Raw genomic sequence first — 24,546 nt, 5'->3', positions numbered from 1 at the left:
GTCAGGATGGCCGAGCGGTCTAAGGCGCTACGTTCAGGTCGTAGTCTACTCTGTAGGCGTGGGTTCGAATCCCACTTCTGACAGGAATATTGAGGGCTTTCCTCACAACTAACTAATTTTATCTATGACATCAACTTTTATCTATGACATCAACTTTTCCTGTTATCATGCTAACATAATATAAAAACTTTAGCACACTTCTATAGCATGCTAACATGCTAAACTTCTCTTATTTTACCATGTTAACATTTTAATGCTAATATTTTTTGATTATTGTATTCGTATAAACCTAAAAATCTGGGCTTTTGATACATGGCATCGTCAGAAGTATTCCAACTTTTCTTATGTAACCATGCTAACATTAGTTAGCATGTTATTGTTTTATGCTAGCATTTTAGCTAATTGTAATTATTTGAAACTAAAATTCATGGCATTTGATACTGGGTGCTATCTTAGAAGTATACTAAAGTTTTTATATTATTATGCTAACATTAGTGAGCTTATGTTTTATGCTAACATTTTTGCTCATTTTGATGATTGAAAGCTAAAATTAATGGTTTTTGAGACATGTCTCCATTTTACAGGTATTCTAACTGTTCCCATTATAACAAGCTAACATTAGCATGCTAACGTTTGATGCAAACTTTTTAGCTTCAGTCAAAATTATATATTCAATTATGAAACAGTAATTATTGATAACAAATACAAATTTTGTACATGAATCCAATAAACCATTAGCATGTGTGGGCGTTAAATTTTTTTATGTCTGTCAGGATGGCCGAGCGGTCTAAGGCGCTACGTTCAGGTCGTAGTCTACTCTGTAGGCGTGGGTTCGAATTCCACTTTTGACAGGAACATTTTGGGCTTTCCTCACTACTAATTACTAATTCATTTTTATCTCTGACATGAACTTTTCCTGTTATTGTGCTAACATTAGTATCCTATCTATAGCATGCTAACATGCTAAAAGTCTCTTATTTTACCATGTTAACATTTTAATGCTAATATTTTTTGATTATTGTATTTGTATAAACCTAAAAATCTGGGCTTTTGATACATGGCATTGTCAGAAGTATTCCAACTTCTCTTATGTCACCATGCTAACATTAGTTAGCATGTTATTGTTTTATGCTAGCATTTTAGCTAATTGTAATTATTTGAAACTAAAATTCATGGCATTTGATACTTGGTGCTATCTTAGAAGTATGCTAACATTTTTTAAATTATCAATCTAATATTAGTGTGCTTATGTTTTATGCTAACATTTTAGCTCATTTTGATGATTGAAGGCTAAAATTAATGGTTTTTGAGACATGTCTCCATTATACAGGTATTCTAACTGTTCCCATTATAACAAGCTAACATTAGCATGCTAAATTTTAATGCAAACTTTTTAGCTTCAGTCAAAATTATATATTCAATTATAAAACGGTAATTCTTGACGACAAATACACATTTTGTACATGAAGCCATTAAACCATTAGCATGTGTGGGCGCGAAATACTTTGTGTCTGTCAGGATGGCCGAGCGGTCTAAGGCGCTACTTTCAGGTCGTAGTCTACTCTGTAGGCGTGGGTTCGAATCCCACTTATGACACGAACATTGTGGGCTTTCCACACTACTAATTACTAATTCATTTTATCTATGATATGAACTTTTCCTGTTATTTTGCTAACCATAGTATCCTATCTATAGCATGCTAACATGCTAAACTTCTCTTATTTTACCATGTTAACATTTTAATGCTAATATTTTTTGATTATTGTATTTGTATAAACCTAAAAATCTGGGCTTTTGATACATGGCATTGTCAGAAGTATTCCAACTTCTCTTATGTCACCATGCTAACATTAGTTAGCATGTTATTGTTTTATGCTAGCATTTTAGCTAATTGTAATTATTCGGAACTAAAATTCATGGCATTTGATACTGGGTGCTATCCTAGAAGTTTGCTAACATTTTTTAAATGATCAATCTAACATTAGTGTGCTAATGTTTTATGCTAACATTTTAGTTCATTTTGATGATTGAAAGCTAAAATTAATGGTTTTTGAGACGTGTTTCCATTTTACAGGTATTCTAACTGTTCCCATTATAACAAGCTAACATTAGCATGCTAATGTTTAATGCAAACTTTTTAGCTTCAGTCAAAATTATATATTCAATTATGAAAAAGTAATTCTTGATAACAAATACAAATTTTGTACATGAAGCCATTAAACCATTAGCATGTGTGGGCGTGAAAACTTTCGTGTCCGTCAGGATGGCCGAGCGGTCTAAGGCGCTACGTTCAGGTCGTAGTCTACTCTGTAGGCGTGGGTTCGAATCCCACTTCTGACAGGAATATTGAGGGCTTTCCTCACAACTAACTCATTTTATCTATGACATCAACTTTTCCTGTTATCATGCTAACATTAGTATCCTATCTATAGCATGCTAACATGCTAAACTTCTCTTATTTTACCATGTTAACATTTTAATGCTAATATTTTTTGATTATTGTATTCGTATAAACCTAAAAATCTGGGCTTTTGATACATGGCATTGTCAGAAGTATTCCAACTTTTCTTATGTAACCATGCTAACATTAGTTAGCATGTTATTGTTTTATGCTAGCATTTTAGCTAATTGTAATTATTTGAAACTAAAATTCATGGCATTTGATACTGGGTGCTATCTTAGAAGTATGCTAAAGTTTTTATATTATTATGCTAACATTAGTGAGCTTATGTTTTATGCTAACATTTTTGCTCATTTTGATGATTGAAAGCTAAAATTAATGGTTTTTGAGACATGTCTCCATTTTACAGGTATTCTAACTGTTCCCATTATAACAAGCTAACATTAGCATGCTAACGTTTAATGCAAACTTTTTAGCTTCAGTCAAAATTATATTTTCAATTATGAAACAGTAATTCTTGATAACAAATACAAATTTTGTACATGAAGCCATTAAACCATTATAATAGGTGGGCCATCCGAAATATTACGGCTGTCAGGATGGCCGAGCGGTCTATGGCGCTATGTTCAGGTTGTAGTCTACTCTATGGGCGTGGGTTCGAATCCCGCTAATGACAAGAACATTGAGGGCCTTCCTCACTACTAATTATTTTTATCTATGACATTAACCTTTCCTGATATCATGCTAACATTAGTATCCTATCTATAGCATGCTAACATGCTAAACTTCTCTTTTTTTACCATGTTAACATTTTAATGCTAATATTTTTTGATTATTGTATTTGTATAAACCTAAAAATCTTGGCTTTTGATACATGGCATTGTCAGAAGTATTCCAACTTTTCTTATGTCACCATGCTAACATTAGTTAGCATGTTATTGTTTTATGCTAGCATTTTAGCTAATTGTAAATATTTGAACCTAAAATTCATGGCATTTGATACTGGGTGCTATCTTAGAAGTATGCTAAAGTTTTTATATTATTATGCTAACATTAGTGTGCTTATGTTTTATGCTAACATTTTAGCTCATTTTGATGATTGAAGGCTAAAATTCATGGTTTTTGAGACATGTCTCCATTATACAGGTATTCTAACTGTTCCCATTATAACAAGCTAACATTAGCATGCTAAATTTTAATGCAAACTTTTTAGCTTCAGTCAAAATTATATATTCAATTATAAAACAGTAATTCTTGATAACAAATACACATTTTGTACATGAAGCCATTAAACCATTAGCATGTGTGGGCGTGGAAGTGTTCATGGCTGTCAGGATGGCCGAGCGGTCTAAGGCGCTACGTTCAGGTCGTAGTCTACTGTGTAGGCGTGGGTTCAAATCACACTTCTGAAGGGGAATATTGTGGTCTTTCCTCACTACTAATTACTAATTCATTTAGTCGGACTCACTTCGACGCAGAGCAAGGGCTCTGGAACCACTTCTCTCGAGAGGGGCTGGACTCTCTTCCACTCTGGCGTTGCCGGCAGTGAGAAGTGACGGGCTGGAGTGGCAATTCTTCAACTATGATATTACAAATAAATAAGTAACAGATGTTCAGTACTACATGACACTTCTTAGACGGTCAAGAGACCAGACTGAATAATCCAGCCATCCATTTCACTAACTCTCACATGTTAAATTAGCATGCTAGCATGGTACCATTTGACCTAACTTTCTCATATACTAAAGTCCTTTTTAATTGCCCGTTGAAAAAGTTCCCCTGGAGAATGCGGGAATCGATCCCGCTACCTCTCACATGCTAAGCGACAGCTCTACCATTTGAGCTAATTCCCCTGTAAAGGTACCTTGTTCCCTATTTTCCCTGAACGGGAATCGGACCCAAAACACAGCAAAAGGAGGGACCAATCTAACCACCACCAGGGACTTGATGGATGTCTGGATGAGCAACTTCTTCAGAGGTAGAGTCGTACATGAAAGAAAACATCTGTGATATCATGAGGGATGACTTTACTGTAGCTAAAATTAGTTTAAATGTTAGCATGCTAGCTTAACATGTGAGAGTTAGTGAGATCGATGGCTGAAGTCTTCAGTCTGGTCTCTGACCGTCTAAGAAGTGTCATGTAACAGGTGACTGTCACACTCAAAATGTGAGCCTCAAATGGTCTCTCATAAAGTCCCTGGTGGTCTAGTGGTTAGGATTCGGCGCTTTCACCGCCGTGGCCCGGGTTCGATTCCCGGTCAGGGAAATTAGCATTTTAGCAACTATGTCTGAGTGGTGAATAATGTGAGGAACTTAAGAGTTCCGAAAAAACATGGCTGACCTCAGCGAAACCTGGCTTAAACCAGACGATTTTTTTGCGCTAGATAAGGCATCTCCTCCTAAATATACTAATGCGCATATTGCCCGTCCCCTTAAGAGCGTTCTACCATTTGAGCTAATTCCCCTGTAAGACAAGCTAAGCTAGCTGCTATCAGACACAATCACACAAACGTCAGTCAATCTGCAAAAGTCCAGACTTTGGACTATTTCAGTGCCTTTGTCAACGTCTTATATTTTAGTAAGAGTGTTACTGCAGTACTTTAAAGTAATACTACAGTGTGTGTATCCTGAAGGCCACGCCCACTTCCAGCTGTCCTCGTCATACAGACTTTACTGACGTCCACACGTGTCCCACAAGATGGACGACTGCACACATGGAGTCGGCTCTCAAACTCTAAAAAGTCCCAATGGAGAATGCAGGCATCGATCCCGCTACCTCTCACATGCAAAGCGAGCGCTCTACCATTTGAGCTAATTCCCCCATTAAGTGTCAACGTTGCCAAAATCCTATTTTCCCTAGACGGGAATCAGACCCAGAACACGGCAATATGAGGGACCAATCCACGAGACCACCAGGGACTTGATGGATGTCTGTATGAGCAACTTCTTCCTCTCATATGAAGGAAGACGTGTGATATCATGATTGATGACTTTAACTGAAATTAGCTTATATGTTAGCATGCTATCTTAACATATGAGAGTTAGCGAGATCGATGGCTGAAGTCTTCAGTCTGGCCTCTGGACTGTCTAAAAAGTGTCATGTAACACGTGACTGTCAAAGCGTGAGCCTCATACAATTTGTCTTCAAGAAATTATATGAGGCTCACACTTTGAATGTGAAATTCCATCAAGTCCCTGGTGGTCTAGTGGTTAGGATTCGGCGCTCTCACCGCCGCGGCCCGGGTTCGATTTCCGGTCAGGGAACTAAACACTTTAGCATCTATATCTGGAGTGGTGAATAATGTGAGGAACTTAAGAGTTCCTAAAAACATGGCTGACCTTGTAGTTTGACAAAACAGTCCCAAAACGTGTTTTCAGTTTTCAATCTTGCTACCTAGCAAAGCTAGCATGCTACCATTCAAGCTAATTCCACTGTAAAGTCTTTTGGACTGCTAGCTGCTATCATTATGTAGCTAACAACTATGATATTACAAATAAATAAATAACAGATGTTCAGTATTACATGACACTTCTTAGACGGTCAAGAGACCAGATTGAAGAATTCAGCCATCCATCTCACTAACTCTCACATGTTAAGGTAGCATGCTACCATTTCACCTAACTTTCTTAGATACTAAAGTCCTTTTTCATTGCCCGTCGAAAAAGTTCCCCTGGAGAACGCGGGAATCGATTCTGCTACCTCTCACATGCTAAGCGAGCGCTCTACCCTTTGAGCTAATTCCCCTGTAAGGGTCCCCTGTTGCCTATTTTCCCTGAAAGGGAATCGAACCCAGAACACGGCAATATGAGGTACCAATCCTATAACCACTAGACCACCAGGGACTTGATGGAATGTTGTATGAGCAACTTTTTCCTCTCAGAGGTGGAATTGTACTTGAAGGAAAATGTGTGTGATATCATGATTGATGACATTAGCTAAAATTAACTTAAACGTTAGCATGCTATCTTAACACGTGAGAGTTAGCGAGATCGATGGTTGGAGGCAGCGAAGGTCGGTGACAGGGAAGCTTCCGGAAGGAGAGACGCGGAACTACCAAACATTTGGAGTGAATTTGGCGACGGCGAGAGTATCTAAATCTGTTTTGGCGGTTGAGCATAAGCTGTTTTGTGACTGGATCGAGATGGAAGGGGATAGTGACGGGATGTATGAGGATAGTATGGAAATGGATAGGACTAGAGGGGAGAGAGGAAAGAAGGGGAGAGGAGGGAGTGAAGGAAAGTCGAGTGCTAAAAGAGTGCATAAAGACGATGAAGAGGTTGATAAGAGGAAAAGGGTTATGGTGGATGAATATAAGATAATTTATACATTTAAATCAAACCAAGATATGAATGACATTAGTTTGATGACACTGGTTAAGGGATTAAAGAAGGACATTGGAGAGGTGGAGATAGCGAAGGTGCTCAGGGACGGACGGCTGTTGATTAAATGCAAAAATGGAGAGCAAAAGAACAAAGCAATGCGATTGCAAAAACTGTGCAACAAAATAATAAAGGAAAAAATCGAAGTGGGAGAACGAAAGGGGGCAAGAGGAGTCGTGACAGGAATCCCAAGAGGAGAAAATTTAGATGATGTGAAAAAAGAAATAAAAGGAGGAACTGTCACTATGATGAAAAGAATGATGGCATTTAGGAACGGTGAAAAGACTGAGAGCGAATCCGTGCTAGTGCAATTTGCAGAGGAGGTCCTACCGGAGAGAATCATGATTGGGTATCTAAGCTTCTATGTTAGAGCTTACGTGCCACCCCCAGTACGTTGTTTCAAGTGCCAACGCTATGGGCACATAGCTAGTGTGTGTCATGCTAAGATGAGATGTGGAAGGTGTGGAGGGGAGCATGAATATGGACAATGTGGAGAAAATGAACAGGTCAAGTGTTGTAATTGTGGCGGGAATCACACAGCAGCGTATGGGGGCTGCATCAGAAGAAAACAGGCAACAGAAGTACAGCAAATCAGAGTTGAAAGAAATATTACATACGCAGAGGCGGTTAAAATAAGAAATCAAGAAAGTGTAGAACAGGACAGAAGTGAAAATAGTTCAATAAATAAAAAACAAGAGGCAGCAAATACAGGAATTTCCATGGACAAACTAGTTGTATTCCTGGCTTATGTAATAAATTGTACAGAACAGGCTAGAAACAAGACTGAGAAAATCAAAATAATTGTCAAAGCAGCAGCAAAGTTTTTAAATTTAAAAGAACTATCCTGGGAACAGGTGCAAGGTGAGCTACAGAGAGTTGACCAGACCGAGTCATGTGACCACAATCCAACGCCATGTTAATTGTTCAGTGGAATGCCAGAAGTTTGATAGCAAACGGACAGGAATTAAAGGGATATGTTAATAATATGAAAAATAAACCACATATAATATGTATTCAAGAAACATGGCTGAAGCCAAAATTAAACTTTATAATAAAAGGATATATAACGATACGTAAAGATAGGAATGATGGGCAAGGAGGAGGATGTGCCATATTTATTAAGGTAGATATGCATTATTCAATATTAAAAGTAAAACAAGAACTAGAGATAGTAGGAGTAGAAGTATGGAATAATAAAGAAAGATAAGTCCCCGGTGGTCAAGTGGCTACGAATCGACATCTCACTGCCGTGGCCTGGGTTTGAATCCCGGTCAGGGAACTTAGCAATTTAGCAACTATGTCTGAGTGGTGAATAATGTGAGGAACTTAGAGTTTAGAGAAAACATGGCTGACCTTGTAGACACACATGCTTTCCTACATGTACAACTCCACCTCTGAGAGGAAGAATTGGTTCATGCAGACATCCATTAACTAGTCTATTGGTTAGGATTCGAGGGCTCTCACTGTTGTGGCCTGGGTTGGATTCCCGGTCAGGGAACTTAGCGTTTTAGCAACTATGTCTGGTCACTCTGACAAGTTGATCAGTGGCACGGAAATTTGAATGTCGTCTGGTGAGCCTGATAAACACCTGAGGAGGAAGCATTGGAGCTCCAAGAGAGGGGAGGCTCAGATCACAGCTAGCTAGCTGCTAAGCTACCAAAGCTAGCGCGGAGAAAGGCAGCGCCGGTCTGAAGGAAGCTACTCCCCCGCACACCGTGACCACCACTTCCCTGAAGACAGCTGGCACTCCACTCGGTGACAGAAAGTACTGTGAGTATGGCTTCCTGCGCTTCGTGCACCTTATGGATAAGTTGGCTCTGCTATAGAGCCGTGTCCGCCAGTTAGAGCAGTGTAATTTCGTAACTCTAGATGTTGCCGACACATCTGCTAGTGTTAGCTCTAGCGAGCTAACTAGCCCAGCTTGTAGCAGCCTACAAGCTACGGTGTACTGGTTGAGACGCATAACAGATTTAGCCCTTTGGCTAGTCCTACACCCCAGTCTACCAGGCACCACACTTCAGTCATAAGGGACTCCGTCACCCGAAACATAAAGCTTAAAAAAACAGCCACAATTAAGTATATTCCCGGGGCCAGAGCACCTGACATTGAAGCTAATCTTAGGGAGCTAAATCGCAACAAGCCTAGTAAACAAGTACGACAGGCTAATCGCACCACTAGTTATGTGAACATAGTTGTACACGTTGGCTCCAATGACACTAGGATGAGACAGTCAGGGATTACAAAGAGAAACATAGCCAGGACTTGTGATATCGCTAGAAAGATGTCCAGGCATCGAGTAATCGTCTCTGGCCCCCTGCCTGCGAGAGGCAATGATGAGAGATATAGCAGATTAGTCTCGCTTAATAAGTGGCTGGCTAGCTTCTGTAGACAACAGGGACTAACGTATATTGATAATTGGCCCTCTTTCTGGGGCAAACCTGGCTTGCTGATGAGAGACGGCCTTCACCCTAACCAGGAAGGCGCTATCAACTTGCCTAGAAACATAGATTTCTGTTTGAGTCACACTTGACTAACTGCACTAGAGCAAGCCCGGTCACAGGCAATTACAGAGCCTGCTAGTCCAGGTGAGGAGTCAGTTAAATTCAAACTAGCCAGCGCCAGGCTGGATAATCCCTGCACACATAGCAATTCTCTTAGAATAATACACAACTCACATAATGTTTTTTCTGTTATGACTGTGTCAGAGTTGGACATGCGTTCCACTATGTTGGCAAATTATGATGCGTTCAGTTTATCGCAGCACCAAGCAAACAATCTGAAAATTCCTGTCATATCAATTCTTAGATATGGTCGTAATTATTTTAGGTGCTCTGCGCATAATATACGCAACATTATTAATATTGCTAGTATAGATAATTTGATCAAAAACTCCTTAAAACAGCCCACTACCTATAATATGGACTTTTTAAATATAAGATCATTGTCTCTCAAAAGTTATTAGTTAATGAGGTCGTTAGAGACAACAATCTTAACGTCATTGGTCTCAGCAAAACCTGGCTTAAACCAGACGATTTTTTTGCCCTAGATGAGGAATCTCCTCCTAACTATACTAATGCGCATATCGCCCGTCCCCTTAAGAGCGCTCTACCATTTGAGCTAATTCCCCTGCAAGACAAGCTAAGCTAGCTGCTATCAGACACAATCACACAAACGTCAGTCAATCGGCAAAAGTCCAGACTTTGGACTATTTCAGTCCCTTTGTCAACGTCTTATATTTTAGTTAGAGTGTTACTGCAGTACTTTAAAGTAATACTACAGTATGTGTATCCTGAGGGCCACGCCCACTTGCAGCTGTCCTCTTCATACAGACTATACTGTTGTCCACTAGTGTCCCGCAAGATGGACGACTGCACACATGGTGTCGGCTCTCAAACTCTAAAAAGTTCCAGTGGAGAATGCGGGCATCGATCCCGCTACCTCTCACATGCTAAGCGAGCGCTCTACCATTTGAGCTAATCCCCCTGTAACGGTTATGTTTTGCGAAAATCCTATTTTCCCTAGAATGGAATCAGACCCAGAACACGGCAATATGAGGGACCAATCTTAACCATGAGACCACCAGGGACTGGATGGATGTCTGTATGAGCAACTTCTTCCTCTCACATGAAGGAAGACGTGTGATATCATGATTGATAACTTTAGCTGAAATTAGCTTATATGTTAGCATGCTATCTTAACATATCAGAGTTAGCGAGATCGATGGCTGAAGTCTTCAGTCTGGTCTCTGGACTGTCTAAGAAGTGTCATATAACATGTGACTGTCAAAGCGTGAGCCTCATACAATTTCTCTTCAAGAAATTATATGAGGCACACACTTTGAGTGTAAAAATTCCATCAAGTCCCTGGTGGTCTAGTGGTTAGGAGTCGGCGCTCTCACCGCCGCGGCCCGGGTTCGATTCCCGGTCAGGGAATTTGGCATTTTAACAATTATGTCTGGAGTGGTGAATAATGTGAGGAACTTAAGAGTTCTTAAAAAACATGGCTAACCTTGTAGTTTGACAAAACAGACCCAGAACATGTTTTCATTTGTCAATCTTGCTACCTAGCTAGCTAGCATGCTACCATTCAAGCTAATTCCACTGTAAAGTCTTTTGGACTGCTAGCTGCTATCATTATGTAGCTAACAACGATGATATTACAAATAAATGAATAACAGATGTTCAGTATTACATGACACTTAATAGACGGTCCAGAGACAAGATTGAAGAATTCAACCATCCACCTCACTAACTCTCATATGTTAGGCTAGCATGCTACCATTTGAGCTAACTTTCTCATATACTAAAGTCCTTTTTCATTGCCCATCAAAAAAGCTCCATTTGAAAAATGTTAAAATGTTTGAAATGTTTAAATGTTAAAAATGCTTTGAAGTGTTTGAAATGTTAAAAATGCTTTAAAATGTTTAACATCTTTATAATGTTTGAAAAGTCCAACATTTTTAACATCTTCAAACATTTTTAAATGTTTGAAAATGTTAAAAATGATTGGTAATGTAATGAACGCGCCAAAAGGACTTTTTAATTTCACAATAAAACATTCCCAGTATTGTCTAATAAAGACAGGACATAAGTTTGTGTTAATGTGTTTTTATTCCTTTGACAAGTCATCAGTCCGTGAAAATCACATAATGATGTTAAAATGACACAAATGTCTAAAAAAAGACACTTTTATTCCCTTAATAAAATGTTATTAAACTTGTTTTGTTTGTTAAATAATTGAGAAAAAAAAATAAGACCAGTGTTTAAGTTCACTTTGGGATTCAAACATAAACCTTTTGTTTACATTTCTACAGAGACACCTTGCAAGTATGCTAACTGTTTAGATTATAACATGCTAACCTTAGCATGCTAATTTTTTATGCAAACATTTTTGCTAATTTATTTGTGTAAACCTAAAATTCATGGGTTTTGAGACAAATTTTGCAAGTATGCTAAACGTGCATATTATAACACGCTAACGTTGTATGCTAGCTGTTTAGCATCAATCAACCTGGGGGCCAGAGGCTCACAGCACAGATAGCAGGCCCATCAACATTTCTACTGACTCCTTTTTGCAAGTATGCTAACGGTACCTATTATAACACGCTAACATTACCATGCTAATGTTTTATGCTAAAAAATTGCAAATGTATTTGTATAAAGCTAAAATTCATGGGTTTTGAGACACATCTCTTTCTTGCAAATATGCTAACTGTTCCTATTATAACAGGCTAATGTTAGCGTGCTCACATTTGATGCTAACATGTTGCTAATTATATATGTGTTAACCTAAAACTAATGGGTTTTGGGACATATCTTCTTCTTGCAAGTATACTAACCGTACCTACTGTAACACGCTAACGTTTTATGATAGCTTTTGAGTGTCAATCAACCTCGGGGCCAGAGGTTCAACGCACAGATAGCAGGCCCATCAAAATTTCTATGGAGACTCCTTCTTGCAAGTATGCTAACTGTTCCAATAGTCACATGCTAATGGAATGTAGGATTACGTTTCGGGAATAATGCGATACTGTTGGCGTGTCGTGGAGGTCCAGCCTTCACAACGTCAACAAACATGCTCGGCAAAGTTCTGCGCTAGAACGTGCGGTCTGCAACGTTCTCCGGACGTCACGTGACAACCGAGGACCACACCCTCACTCGGGATCCCAGAGAACAAACAGTTTCTTGTGAGTACCCATGTTGGACACTTCACACCTTCTGGGGGAACGGAGCTTGTGGGGACCGTCTAAAAAACGGCATATTGCATGTTTGACACTTCACACACTCGAGTCATGAGATCGGACCTTGTGGGGACCGTCTAAAAAACGGCATATAACATGTTTGACACTTCACACACTCGAGTCATGAGAACGGACCTTGTGGGGACCGTCTAAAAACCGGCATATTGCATGTTTGACACTTCACACACTCGAGTCATGGGAACAGACCTTGTGGGGACCGTCTAAAAAATGGCATATTGCATGTTTGACACTTTACACACTCGAGTCATCAAAACGGACCTTGTGGGGACCGTCTAAAAAACGGCATATTGCATGTTTGACACTTTACACATTCGAGTCATCAAAACGGACCTTGTGGGGACCGTCTAAAAATCGGCATATTGCATGTTTGACACTTCACACACTCGAGTCATGGGATCAGACCTTGTGGGGACCGTCAAAAAAACAGCATATTGCATGTTTGACACTTCACACACTCGAGTCATGGGAACGGAACTTGTGGGGACCGTCTAAAAACCGGCATATTGCATGTTTGACACTTCACACACTGGAGTCATCAAAACGGACCTTGTGGGGACCGTCTAAAAACCGGCATATTGCATGTTTGACACTTCACACACTGGAGTCATCAAAACGGACCTTGTGGGGACCGTCTAAAAACCGGCATATTGCATGTTTGACACTTTACACACTCGAGTCATGGGAACAGACCTTGTGGGGACCGTCTAAAAACCGGCATATTGCATGTTTGACACTTCACACACTGGAGTCATCAAAACGGACCTTGTGGGGACCGTCTAAAAAACGGCATATTGCATGTTTGACACTACACACACTCGAGTCATGGGAACAGACCTTGTGGGGACCGTCTAAAAAACGGAATATTGCATGTTTGACACTTCACACACTCGAGTCCTGGGAACGGACCTTGTGGGGACCGTCTAAAAAACGGAATATTGCATGTTTGACACTTCACACACTCGAGTCATGGGAACGGACCTTGTGGGGACCGTCTAAAAAACGGCATAATGCATGTTTGACACTTCACGCACTCGAGTCACGGGAAAAGACCTTGTGGGGACCGTCTAAAAAACGGCTTATTGCATGTTTGACACTTTACACACTCGAGTCCTGGGAACGGACCTTGTAGGGACCGTCTAAAAAACGGCATATTGCATATATGACACTTTACACACTCGAGTCCTGGGAACGGACCTTGTGGGGACCGTCTAAAAAACGGCATATTGCATATATGACACTTCACACACTCGAGTCATGGGAACAGACCTTGTGGGGACCGTCTAAAAAACGGCATATTGCATGTTGGACACTTAACACACTCGAGTCATGGGAACAGACCTTGTGGGGACCGTCTAGAAAACGGCATATTGCATGTTTGACACTTCACACACTCGAGTCATGGGAACAGACCTTGTGGGGACCGTCTAGAAAACGGCATATTGCATGTTTGACACTTCACACACTCGAGTCATGGGAACAGACCTTGTGGGGACCGTCTAGAAAACGGCATATTGCATGTTTGACACTTCACACACTCGAGTCATGGGAACAGACCTTGTGGGGACCGTCTAAAAAACGGCATATTGCATGTTGGACACTTAACACACTCGAGTCATGGGAACAGACCTTGTGGGGACCGTCTAGAAAACGGCATATTGCATGTTTGACACTTCACACACTCGAGTCATGGGAACAGACCTTGTGGGGACCGTCTAGAAACCGGCATATTGCATGTTTGACACTTCACACACTCGAGTCATGGGAACAGACCTTATGGGGACCTTCTAAAAACGGCGTATTGATGTCTTGGCGGGAGTCCCAAGTCAGGTTTTTGTGGCCTGGGGCGCGGGTGGCTCCAGCCTGTTGGACAAAGCCGTCAGCACCTGCTGGAATTTGGCGTAGCGCGGCGCCTGGCTCTCCACGGCGCCCCTGCTCCCCCACAGTAGCCTCATCTGGAAGTCGGTCTGGAACACTTCCAAGATGTCGTCCTGCTCCTGGAAACCTGCCACAGCAACGCCCGTGTTTTGGACGCTAACATTAGCATGCTGACATTTTATGCTAGCCTCTAAGATCATTTTTTATCATTTAAACCAAAAATTGTTAGGTTTTGCAAGTTTTCTAACTGTTGTCAATATAACAAGCTAATGTCACCATGATAATGTTTTATTTTGAGACTTGGTGCCACCTTAGAAGTATGTTAAATTCTCCTACTTTAGCATGTTAACATTTTAATGTTGATATTTTTTGATAATTGTATTTGTATAAACCTAAAAGTCTTGGCTTTTGATACATGGCATTTTCAGAAGTATGCCAACTTTTCCTGTCACCATGATAACATTAGTTAGCAGGTTATTGTTTTATGCTAGCATTTTAGCTAATTGTAATTATTTGAACCTAAAATTCATGGCATTTGATACTGGGTGCTATCTTAGAAATATGCTAAAGTTTTTTTTATTATTATGCTAACATTAGCCTGCTTATGTTTTATGCTAACATTTTAGCTGATTTTGATGATTGAAACTTAAAATTCATGGGTTTTGAGACATGTCTCCATTTTACAGGTATACTAACTGTTCCCATTATAACAAGCTAACGTTAGCAAGCTAACGTTAGCATGCTAACGTTCTATGCAAGCTTTTTATGCAAGCTTTTTACCATGAATTGATTAACGTGGACCCCGACTTAAACAAGTTGAAAAACTTATTCGGGTGTTACCATTTAGTGGTCAATTGTACGGAATATGTACTGTACTGTGCAATCTACTAATAAAAGTATCAATCAATCAATCAATCAAAAAGCTTCAATCAAAATTATATATTCAATTATACAGTAGTTTTTGATAACAAATACCAAGTTTGTCCATGAAGCCATTAAGCAATTAGCATACATTTAGCTGTAGTGTACTTTGTAGGCGTGGGTTCGAATCCCTCTTCTGACATGAACATTGTGGATTTACTGCACTGAGAAGAAAATGATTCATTTATTCATTCATTTATAATGTAAAAAACATTTCCTCTGTTATTAAGCTAACATTAACATGCTAACGTTTTATGCTAGCATCTAAGATCATTTTTTTCACTTAAACCAAAACTTATTTGGTTAGGACATGTCTCTGTCTTAAATTATACTAACTGTTCTCAATATAACAAGCTAGCATTAGCATGTTTGCATTTAATGCAAGCTTTTAGCTTCAATCAAAATGATATATCAAATTATAAAAAAGAAATGTTTGACAACATATGGCAACTTTTTCGTTGAAGCCATTAAACGATTAGAATGTGTGGGCCATCTGAGTCCTTACGGATGTCAGGATGGCCGAGCCGTCTAAGGTGCTACGTTCTGGTCGTAGTCTACTCTGTAGGCGTGGGTTCAAATCCCACTTCTGACAAGAACATTTTGGATTTTCCTCACTGTGAGAAGAAAATTACTAATTCATTTTATTTATGACATGAACTTTTTCCTGTTATACTGCTAACATTAGCATTATAACTATAGTATGCTAACATTTTAATGCTTTCATCTAAGATCAATTTTATTATTTAAACCAACACTTATTTGGTTTGGACACTTCTCCATTTTGCAAGCATACTAACAAGCTAATGTTAGCATGCTACTGTTTTATCCTAACATTTTAGCTCATTTTGTACATTTAAACCTAACAATCAAAGATTTTTTATATCCTCACATCAGCATTCTATCTATAGGATGGAATATCATCATGCTAACATTAGGGTGCTATTTTTCTTATGCTAGCATTTTTGCAAATGTTTTGATTGAAAGTTAAAATTCTAACAAGCTAATGTTAGCATGCTACCGTTTTTTTTTTTTAATCTTTTTAGCTCATTTTGTATTTTTAAACCAAACAATCAGAGATTTTGATACTTGGCGCAATCTTAGAAGTATAACTTCTTGTATTTTAGCATGCTAATGTTTTATGCTCACTGTATGTTGAAACCTAACAATCAGGGATTTTAACTAACTAATTCAACTAACTATCTATGCGATGATTAACTTTTCCTATGTTAGCATGTTAACGTTTTTTACAAGCATTTAAGCTCAATTTGACCATTAAAACCACCATTTATTTGGTTTGGACATGTCTCCATTTCCTAAGCATGCTAACTGTTCTCAATATAACAGGCTAACATTAGCATGATAATGTTTTACGCAGGCTTTTTAGCTTCAGTCAAAATTATATATTCAATTGTAAAACAGTAGTTTTTGACAACAAACACAAACTTTGTACATGAAGCCATTAAACCATTAGCATGTGTGGGTGTGTCCGACCCTATGGCTGTCAGGATGGCCGAGTGGTCCAAAGCGCTACGGTCTACATAGATAAAATGAATTAGTAATTTTCTTCTCACAGTGAGGAAAATCAAAAAGTTTTGTTGTCAGAAGTGGGATTCGAACCCACGCCTACAGAGTAGACTACGACCTGAACGTAGCGCCTTAGACCGCTCGGCCATCCTGACAGACATCAGCTCTGACACGCCCACACATGCTAATTGTGTAATGGCTTCAACAATAAAGTTGCTATATGTTGTCAAAACAACTATTTTATAATTCAATATATAATTTTCATTGACGCTAAAAGCTTGCATTAAATGCTAACATGCTAATGCTAGCTTGTTATATTGAGAACAGTAAGTATGATTTACTGCACTGAGAAGAAAATGATAAATTTATTCATTCATTTATAACATGAAAAACATTTCCTCTGTTATTATGCTAACATTAAAATGCTACCATTTTACGCTAGCATCTAAGATTATTTTTTATCACTTAAACCAAAACTTCTTTGGTTAGGACATGTCTCTGTCTTAAATTATACTAACTGTTCTTAATATAACAAGCTAGCATTAGCATGTTAGCATTTAATGCAAGCTTTTAGCTTCAATCAAAATGATGTTTTGAATGATAAAATAGTCGTTTTGACAACATATAGTAACTTTATTGTTGAAGCCAATAAACCATTAGCATGTGTGGGCGTGTCAGGGCTGATGGATGTCAGGATGGCCGAGCGTTCTAAGGAAATACGTTCAGGTGGTAGACTACTCTGTAGGCGTTGGTTCGAACGCCACCTCTGACAAGAACATTTTGGATTTTCCTCACTGTGATAAAAAAAACCTCTAATTCATTTTATCTATGACATGAACTATTCCTGTTTTCATGCTAAAATTAGCATCCAGCTTTTGCATGCTAACATGCTAAACTCATCTTATTTTACCATTTTAATGCTAATATTTTTTGATAATTGTATTTGTATAAACCTAAAAATCTGGGCCTTCGATACATGGCATTGTCAGAAGTGTGCCAACTTTTCCTATTTCACCATGCTAACATTAGTTAGCATGTTATTGTTTCATGCTAGCATTTTAGCTAATTGTAAGTATTTGAACCTAAAATTCATGGCATTTGATACTTAGTGCTATCTTAGAGGTATGCTAACATGTTTTAAATGATCATGCCAACATTAGCATGTTAATGTTGTATACTAGCATTTTAGCTCATTTTGATGATTGAAAGCTAAAATTCATAGTTTTTGAGACATGTCTCCGGTTTACAGGTATACTAACTTTTCCCATTACAACAAGCTAAAGTTAGCATGCTTATGTTTTATTCAAGCTTTTTAGCTTCAATCAAAATGATATATTCAGTCATAAAATAGTAATATGTGATAACAAATACTACATTTATATACAGAGCCATTCTGCCATTAGCATGTGAGGCCATGTAAGTCCCTGTGGCTGTCAGGATGGCCGAGCGGTCTAAGGCGCTACGTTCAGGTTGTAGTCTACTCTGTAGGCGTGGGTTCAAATCCCACTTCTGACAAAAGTGCTTTTTGATTATCCTCACTATGAGAAGAAAATTACTAATTCATTCGAATTCCAATTCTGACATGAACATTTTGGATTTTCTGCACTGAGAAGAAAAACATTTCCTCTGTTATCATGCTAACATTACTGTTTTATGCTAGCATTTTAGCTAATTGGAAATATTTGAACGTAAAATTCATGGCATAGCGTGCTTATGTTTTACGCTAGCTTTTTAGCTCATTTTTATGACTGAAAGATAAAATTAATGGGTTTTGAGACGTAGCTCTTTCTTAAAAGTATGCTAACTGTTCCCATTATAACATGTTAACGTTAGCATGCTAACGTTTTATGCAAACACTTTTGCTATTTTACCCGTATGAACCTTAAATTCATGGGTTTTGAGATGTATCTTTTTCTTGCAAGTATGCTAACTATTCCCATTATAACATGCTAACGTTAGCATGCTAATGTTTTATGCAAACATTTTTGCTATTTTAATTGCATGAACCTAAAATTTAGGGGTTTTGAGACATATCTCTTTCTTTGAAGTATGCTAACAGTTCCCATTATAAAAGCTTAAATTAGCATGCTAACGTTTTATGCAAATATTTTTGCTAATGTACTCGTACAAACCTCAAATTAATGGGGTTTGAGACATGTCTCTTTCTTGCAAGTGTGCTAACTATTTCATTGTAACTAGTTTACGTTAGCATGCTAATATTTAATGGTAACATTTTGCTCATTTTATTTGTGTAAACCTAAAATTCATGGGTTTTGAGACACGTATTTAAGAAAATACATATTTGTGTGTTTGTGTGTCTTTTGACCTTGCAGTTTGCTCTCAGCGTTGGACCTGTAGACGTCGCCTAGTTGTGCCACGGTCCTGGCCGCCTCGAGATGCAACATGACCACATCCACGCCGTCCTCCGCCGTCTCCCAAGGCTCCGCCCCCTCGCCCAGCACCACGCCTCTCTCCAGCAGGTAAAGGAGGGGCAGGACGTGCGGAAAGCTGGTGCTGGACAGAGGACAGCTTTCTGCGACACAGACGTGACGTGCGGAGAGGCGTCAGGACAGTTGGAATCGTACAAAAATAAAGAAGTCATGGAGAACGCGGGTATTGATCCCACTACCTCCCGCATGCTAAGCAAGCGCTCTAACATTTGAGCTAATTCCCCTTGCAAAATTACCCTTGTAAAACAATTTTTACATTTTTTTAAAAGTTTTTAAATGATTTGAAATGGTAAAAAAAAGTTTTAATGTTAAAATCTTTAAAGTGTATGAAAATATTTTACATATTTAAAATGTTAAAAATCTTTAAAAACGTTTTGTTAAACATGTGTAATATGTAAACATTGTTATAAAAAGTTAAAATATTTAAAAATGTTCAAGTATTTTAAAATGTTAAAAATGCATTGAAATGTTAAACATTTTTAAAATGTTTGAAAATGCTTAACATTTTTTAAAATGTTAAAAAATGCTAAAAAAAAAAAAAATGTTTTTCAATTGTTAAACATGTTTTAAAAAATTATATATTTTTTAAATGTTACAAATGCGTTGAAATAATCAACATTTTGGAAATGTTTGAAAATACCTAAAAATGTTTGAAAAATGTGTAAAATGTTAAAGATTATTTAAAATATTTAACATATCCATAATTTTTTAATTGTTTTCAAATCTCCCAAATTTTTGAAATGTTAAAAATGGTTGGGAATGTTATGAATTTACCAGCAGGACTTTTTGTATGTGTGCGCATTGAGAGTTCTGCTATCTGTTGTGTTGTTTTGATAATGAGATCCATTACAAACTTGTTAATGTTATGTTTGTTTAATATATATAGGTATATATCTACATATGTAATATACACATATATATATATATATACATATATATATATTTTTTTTTCATATATGAATATATATATTCATAGGTATATAAAGGTATATATATATATATATATGGATATATATATATATATATATATATATATATATATATATATATATATATATATATACAGAGAGAGAGAGAGAGAGAGAGAGAGAGAGAGAGAGGGTAAAAAGCACTGTCATTCGGGAAATATATAAATAATGAAACAAAAGATTTTCCAAAAATTGGTACATTTGAGTACCAGTATTGACTCCTAGGCACCTGGAATTGGTACCGTATCGATTCAATGTGAACAGTACCATCCCTAATCATGATGCAGTACATCAAGTCATGAATAATCATTAAAGTCGACATCTTGCTACATTCCAAGTGTGACTAATCCTTCTAAGACAAGAAACGATAAGAATAACAGATATCACAACATGGTATCACTGCTATAATAGTGTATCATACCTTTGCCTTCATTCAGCCTCATCATGAAGGGCCGCAGAGTTTTCTGGTAGAGAATGGCGCCCTCTGTGTGCCGCTGGCGTAATGTCGCCTAAGTGTGTTCCAGACGCATCACCTGGCCGGTTCACAAGAGTCAGAGACTACTTCCAATCCCTGGTGGACTTATGGTTAAGATTCGGCGCCCTTAATGCTGCGGCCCAGGTTTGATTCCCGGTGAGGGGACTTAGCACTTTAGCAACTATGTCTGAGTGGTGAATAATGTGAGAACTTCAGAGTCCCTAAAAAACATGGCTGACCTTGTAGTTTGACAACAACAACATTGTAAAAATGTGTTTTCATGTGTAGAACACAGTTGTCAATCTTGCTACCTAGCATGCTAGCATTTGAGCTAACTCTCTCATATGCTAAACTCCTTTTTTTATTCCCAGTTGAAAATGTTTAACTGGAGAATTCGGGTATCGATCCCGCTACCTCTCACATGCTAAGCGAGCGCTCTACCATTTGAGCTAATTCCCCTGTAAACGTGACTTGTTCCCTATTTTCCCTGAACGGGAATCGGACCCAGAACACAGCAAAAAGAGGGACCAATCCTAACCACCACCAGGGACTTGATGGATGTCTGTATGAGCAACTTCTTCCTCTCAGAGGTGGAGTCGTACATTAAAGAAAACATCTGTGATATCATGATTGATGACTTTACTGTAGCTAAAATTAGCTTAAATGTTAGCATGCTAGCTTAACATGTGAGAGTTAGCGAGATGGATGGCTGAAGTCTTCAGTCTGGTCTCTGGACTGTCTAAGACGTGTCATGTAACAGGTGACTGTCACACTCAAAACGTGAGCCTCAAATGGTCCCTCATCAAGTCCCTGGTGGTCTAGTGGTTAGGATTCGGCGCTCTCACCGCCGCGGCCCGGGTTCGATTCCCGGTCAGGGAACTAAGCATTTTAGCAACTATGTCTGAGTGGTAAATAATGTGAGGAACTTAAGAGTTCCGAAAAAACATGGCTGACCTCAGCGAAACCTGGCTTGAACCAGACGATTTTTTTGCGCTAGATGAGGCATTTCCTCCTAACTATACTAATGCGCATATTGCCCGTCCCCTTAAGAGCGCCTACCATTTGAGCTAATTCCCCTGTAAAACAAGCTAAGCTAGCTGCTATCAGACACAATCACACAAACGTCAGTCAATCGGCAAAAGTCCAGACTTTGGACTATTTCAGTGCCTTTGTCAACATCTTATATTTTAGTAAAAGTGTTACTGCAGTACTTTAAAGTAATACTAGAGTGTGTGTATCCTGAAGGCCACGCCCACTTCCAGCTGTCCCCGTCATACAGACTTTACTGATGTCCACACGTGTCCCACAAGATGGACGACTGCACACATGGGGTCGGCTCTCAAACTCTTAAAAGTTCCAATAGAGAATGCGCGTATCGATCCCGCTACCTCTCACATGCTAAACGAGCACTCTACCATTTGAGCTAATTCCCCTGTTAAGATTCTACGTTGCCAAAATCCTCTTTTACCTAGACGGGAATCAGACCCAGAACACGGCAATATGACCACGAGACCACCAGGGACTTGATGGGTGTCTGTATAAGCAACTTCTTCCTCTCATATGAAGGAAGACGTGTGATACCATTAATGATGACTTTAGCTGAAATTAGCTTATATGTTAGCATGCTATCTTAACATATGAGAGTTAGCGAGATCGATGGCTGAAGTCTTCAGTCTGGTCTCTGGACTGTCTAAGAAGTGTCATGTAACACGTGACTGTCAGGCATTGAGTGTGATCATCAATAAGGTCCTTGGTGGTCTAGTGGTTAGGATTCGGCGCTCTCACCGCCGTGGCTGGGGTTCGATTCCTGGTCAGGGAACTTGGCATTTTAGCAACTATGTCTGGAGTGGTGAATAATGTGAGGAATTTAAGAGTTCCTAAAAACATGGCTGACCTTGTAGTATGACAAAACAGTCCCAGAACGTGTTCTTAGTTGTCAATCCTGCAGCCTAGCTAAGCTAGCATGCTACCATTCAAGCTAATTCCACTGTAAAGTCTTTTGGACTGCTAGCTGCTATTATTATGTAGCTAACAACTATGATATTACAAATAAATAAATAACAGATGTTCAGTATTACCTGACAATTCTTAGACGGTTAAGAGACCAGATTGAAGAATCCAGCCATCCATCTCACATATTAAGCTAGCATGCTACCATTTCACCTAACTTTCCTACATACCAAAGTCCTTTTTCATTGCCCGTCGAAAAAGTTCCCCCGGAGAATGCAGGAATCGATCCAGCTACCTCCCAAATGCTAAGCGAGCGCTCTACCATTTGAGCTAATTCCCCTGTAAAAGTGCCCTGTTGCCTATTTTTTCCTGAACGGGAATCGTATCCAGAACACGGCAATATGAGGGACCAATCCTAACCACCACCAGGGACTTAATGGAATGCTGTATGAGCAACTTCTTCCTCTCAGAGGTGGAGTCGTACGTGAAGGAAAATGTGTGTGATATCATGATTGATGACATTAGCTAAAATTAACTTAAACGTTAGCATGCTATCTTAACACGGGATAGTTAACAAGATCGATGGCTGAAGTCTTCAGTCTGGTCTCTGGACTGTCTAAGAAGTGTCATTTAACAGGTGACTGTCACACTCAAACCGTGAGCCTCAAATAGTCTCTCACTAAGTCCCCGGTGGTCTAGTTGCTAGGAATCGGTGTCTCACTGCTGCAGCCTGGGTTTGATTCCCGGTCAGGGAACTTAGCAATTTAGCAACTATGTCTGAGTGGTGAATAATGTGAGGAACTTAGAGTTTAGAAAAAACATGGCTGACCTTGTAGACACACATGTTTTCCTACATGTACAACTCCACCTCTGAGAGGAAGAATTGGTTCATGCAGACATCCATCAACTAGTCTATTGGTTAGCATTCGGGGGCTCTCCCTTTTGTGGCCTGGGCCTGTGGCAAGAGGTGAGATGGTACACCCTGCCATTATTCCTATTTCGAGTCGCTGCCATGCTGTGGTACACCCACGAGTTGTCAGGCATAGCTGTAGGTCCTGGAAATAGGCTTTGACAAGACCAGTTATGGAATCCTGGACACTGAAATAGTGGAATGCCACCCAGAGGAGATCATGAGGAACTGACCCAAAGGCATTTGCTAGGTCCAAGAACACAACATGGAGGTCTCTTCCACCCTTCTTGGCAGCTTGAATTTGACTCCATATCATGTTCATGTGCTCCAGGCACCCCGAGAATCCTGGAATCCCTGCTTTTTGCACCGAAGTGTCAATGTATTGGTTCTTTTCCAGGTAGGTGGACAGCCTGTGAGCCACTACACTGAAGAAGATTTTGCCTTCAACATTGAGAAGGCTGATTTGGCGAAACTGGCTGATGTCCACAGAGTCCTTTTCCTTGGGGATCAGGATGCCTCCTGCCCTCCGCCATGCAGTTGGAATTGCTTGTTTCTGCCACACCACCTTCATCAGCCTCCATAGAAAGTGTAAAACCTCTGGAGTTTTCTTATAAAATCGGTATGGAATTCCATTGGGCCCAGGACAGGATGCCGCTCTAGCTCGTCATACAATTCTCTCCACCTCACTCCACTTCTGAGGGTGAGTGTCCAGTTGGTGTTCTGGGGACTCTAATGGTGGCGTATCAGGTGGGAGAGTTTTTGGTCCGCTCCGCTGGTTGTCAGTGTGGTTCTGTTTGAGGTAAGCTTTGAGGTCTTTCTTTGATGTTGTGAGTTTGCCGCTTTTGTCCTTTGTAAAAAAGGGTTTTTGCAAACTTGAAGGGGTCTTTGAAGAAGTTTGATCTAGTTCTCACCTTCATTTTACGCCTCCTTC

At 39.3% G+C, this 24,546-nt stretch overlaps 1 protein-coding gene and 11 non-coding genes across 12 annotated transcripts; 10 read left to right on the top strand and 2 right to left on the bottom strand.

Moving 5' to 3' along the window:
• trnal-cag (transfer RNA leucine (anticodon CAG)) lies at positions 1-83 on the top strand. The gene has a single exon. It is a non-coding gene; the product is annotated as a tRNA-Leu (tRNA).
• Positions 84-768: 685 nt separating this feature from the next.
• Positions 769-851, top strand: trnal-cag (transfer RNA leucine (anticodon CAG)). Its single transcript has one exon. It is a non-coding gene; the product is annotated as a tRNA-Leu (tRNA).
• A 662-nt stretch (positions 852-1,513) lies between these two features.
• On the top strand, positions 1,514-1,596 carry trnal-cag (transfer RNA leucine (anticodon CAG)). The gene has a single exon. It is a non-coding gene; the product is annotated as a tRNA-Leu (tRNA).
• A 661-nt stretch (positions 1,597-2,257) lies between these two features.
• Positions 2,258-2,340, top strand: trnal-cag (transfer RNA leucine (anticodon CAG)). The gene has a single exon. It is a non-coding gene; the product is annotated as a tRNA-Leu (tRNA).
• Positions 2,341-4,595: 2,255 nt separating this feature from the next.
• Positions 4,596-4,667, top strand: trnae-uuc (transfer RNA glutamic acid (anticodon UUC)). The gene has a single exon. It is a non-coding gene; the product is annotated as a tRNA-Glu (tRNA).
• A 926-nt stretch (positions 4,668-5,593) lies between these two features.
• trnae-cuc (transfer RNA glutamic acid (anticodon CUC)) lies at positions 5,594-5,665 on the top strand. The gene has a single exon. It is a non-coding gene; the product is annotated as a tRNA-Glu (tRNA).
• A 4,976-nt stretch (positions 5,666-10,641) lies between these two features.
• trnae-cuc (transfer RNA glutamic acid (anticodon CUC)) lies at positions 10,642-10,713 on the top strand. Its single transcript has one exon. It is a non-coding gene; the product is annotated as a tRNA-Glu (tRNA).
• A 659-nt stretch (positions 10,714-11,372) lies between these two features.
• On the bottom strand, positions 11,373-24,186 carry LOC133562761 (SH2 domain-containing protein 3C-like). Its single transcript, XM_061916642.1, has 4 exons — positions 23,824-24,186; positions 20,702-20,789; positions 19,189-19,395; positions 11,373-14,544 (listed from the first exon to the last, which is right to left on the bottom strand). The coding sequence occupies exons 1-4, from the start codon at positions 24,184-24,186 to the stop codon at positions 14,366-14,368; spliced, it is 837 nt and encodes a 278-aa protein (XP_061772626.1). The 3' UTR covers positions 11,373-14,365.
• trnaq-cug (transfer RNA glutamine (anticodon CUG)) lies at positions 15,848-15,930 on the top strand. The gene has a single exon. It is a non-coding gene; the product is annotated as a tRNA-Gln (tRNA).
• trnal-cag (transfer RNA leucine (anticodon CAG)) lies at positions 16,935-17,017 on the bottom strand. Its single transcript has one exon. It is a non-coding gene; the product is annotated as a tRNA-Leu (tRNA).
• On the top strand, positions 18,295-18,377 carry trnal-cag (transfer RNA leucine (anticodon CAG)). Its single transcript has one exon. It is a non-coding gene; the product is annotated as a tRNA-Leu (tRNA).
• trnae-cuc (transfer RNA glutamic acid (anticodon CUC)) lies at positions 21,563-21,634 on the top strand. Its single transcript has one exon. It is a non-coding gene; the product is annotated as a tRNA-Glu (tRNA).
• Positions 24,187-24,546: the final 360 nt, after the last annotated feature.

The sequence above is a fragment of the Nerophis ophidion genome, linkage group LG01, assembly GCF_033978795.1.
Source record: "Nerophis ophidion isolate RoL-2023_Sa linkage group LG01, RoL_Noph_v1.0, whole genome shotgun sequence".
Lineage (NCBI taxonomy): Eukaryota > Metazoa > Chordata > Actinopteri > Syngnathiformes > Syngnathidae > Nerophis > Nerophis ophidion.
This window is presented reverse-complemented; position numbering and strand designations above follow the sequence as displayed.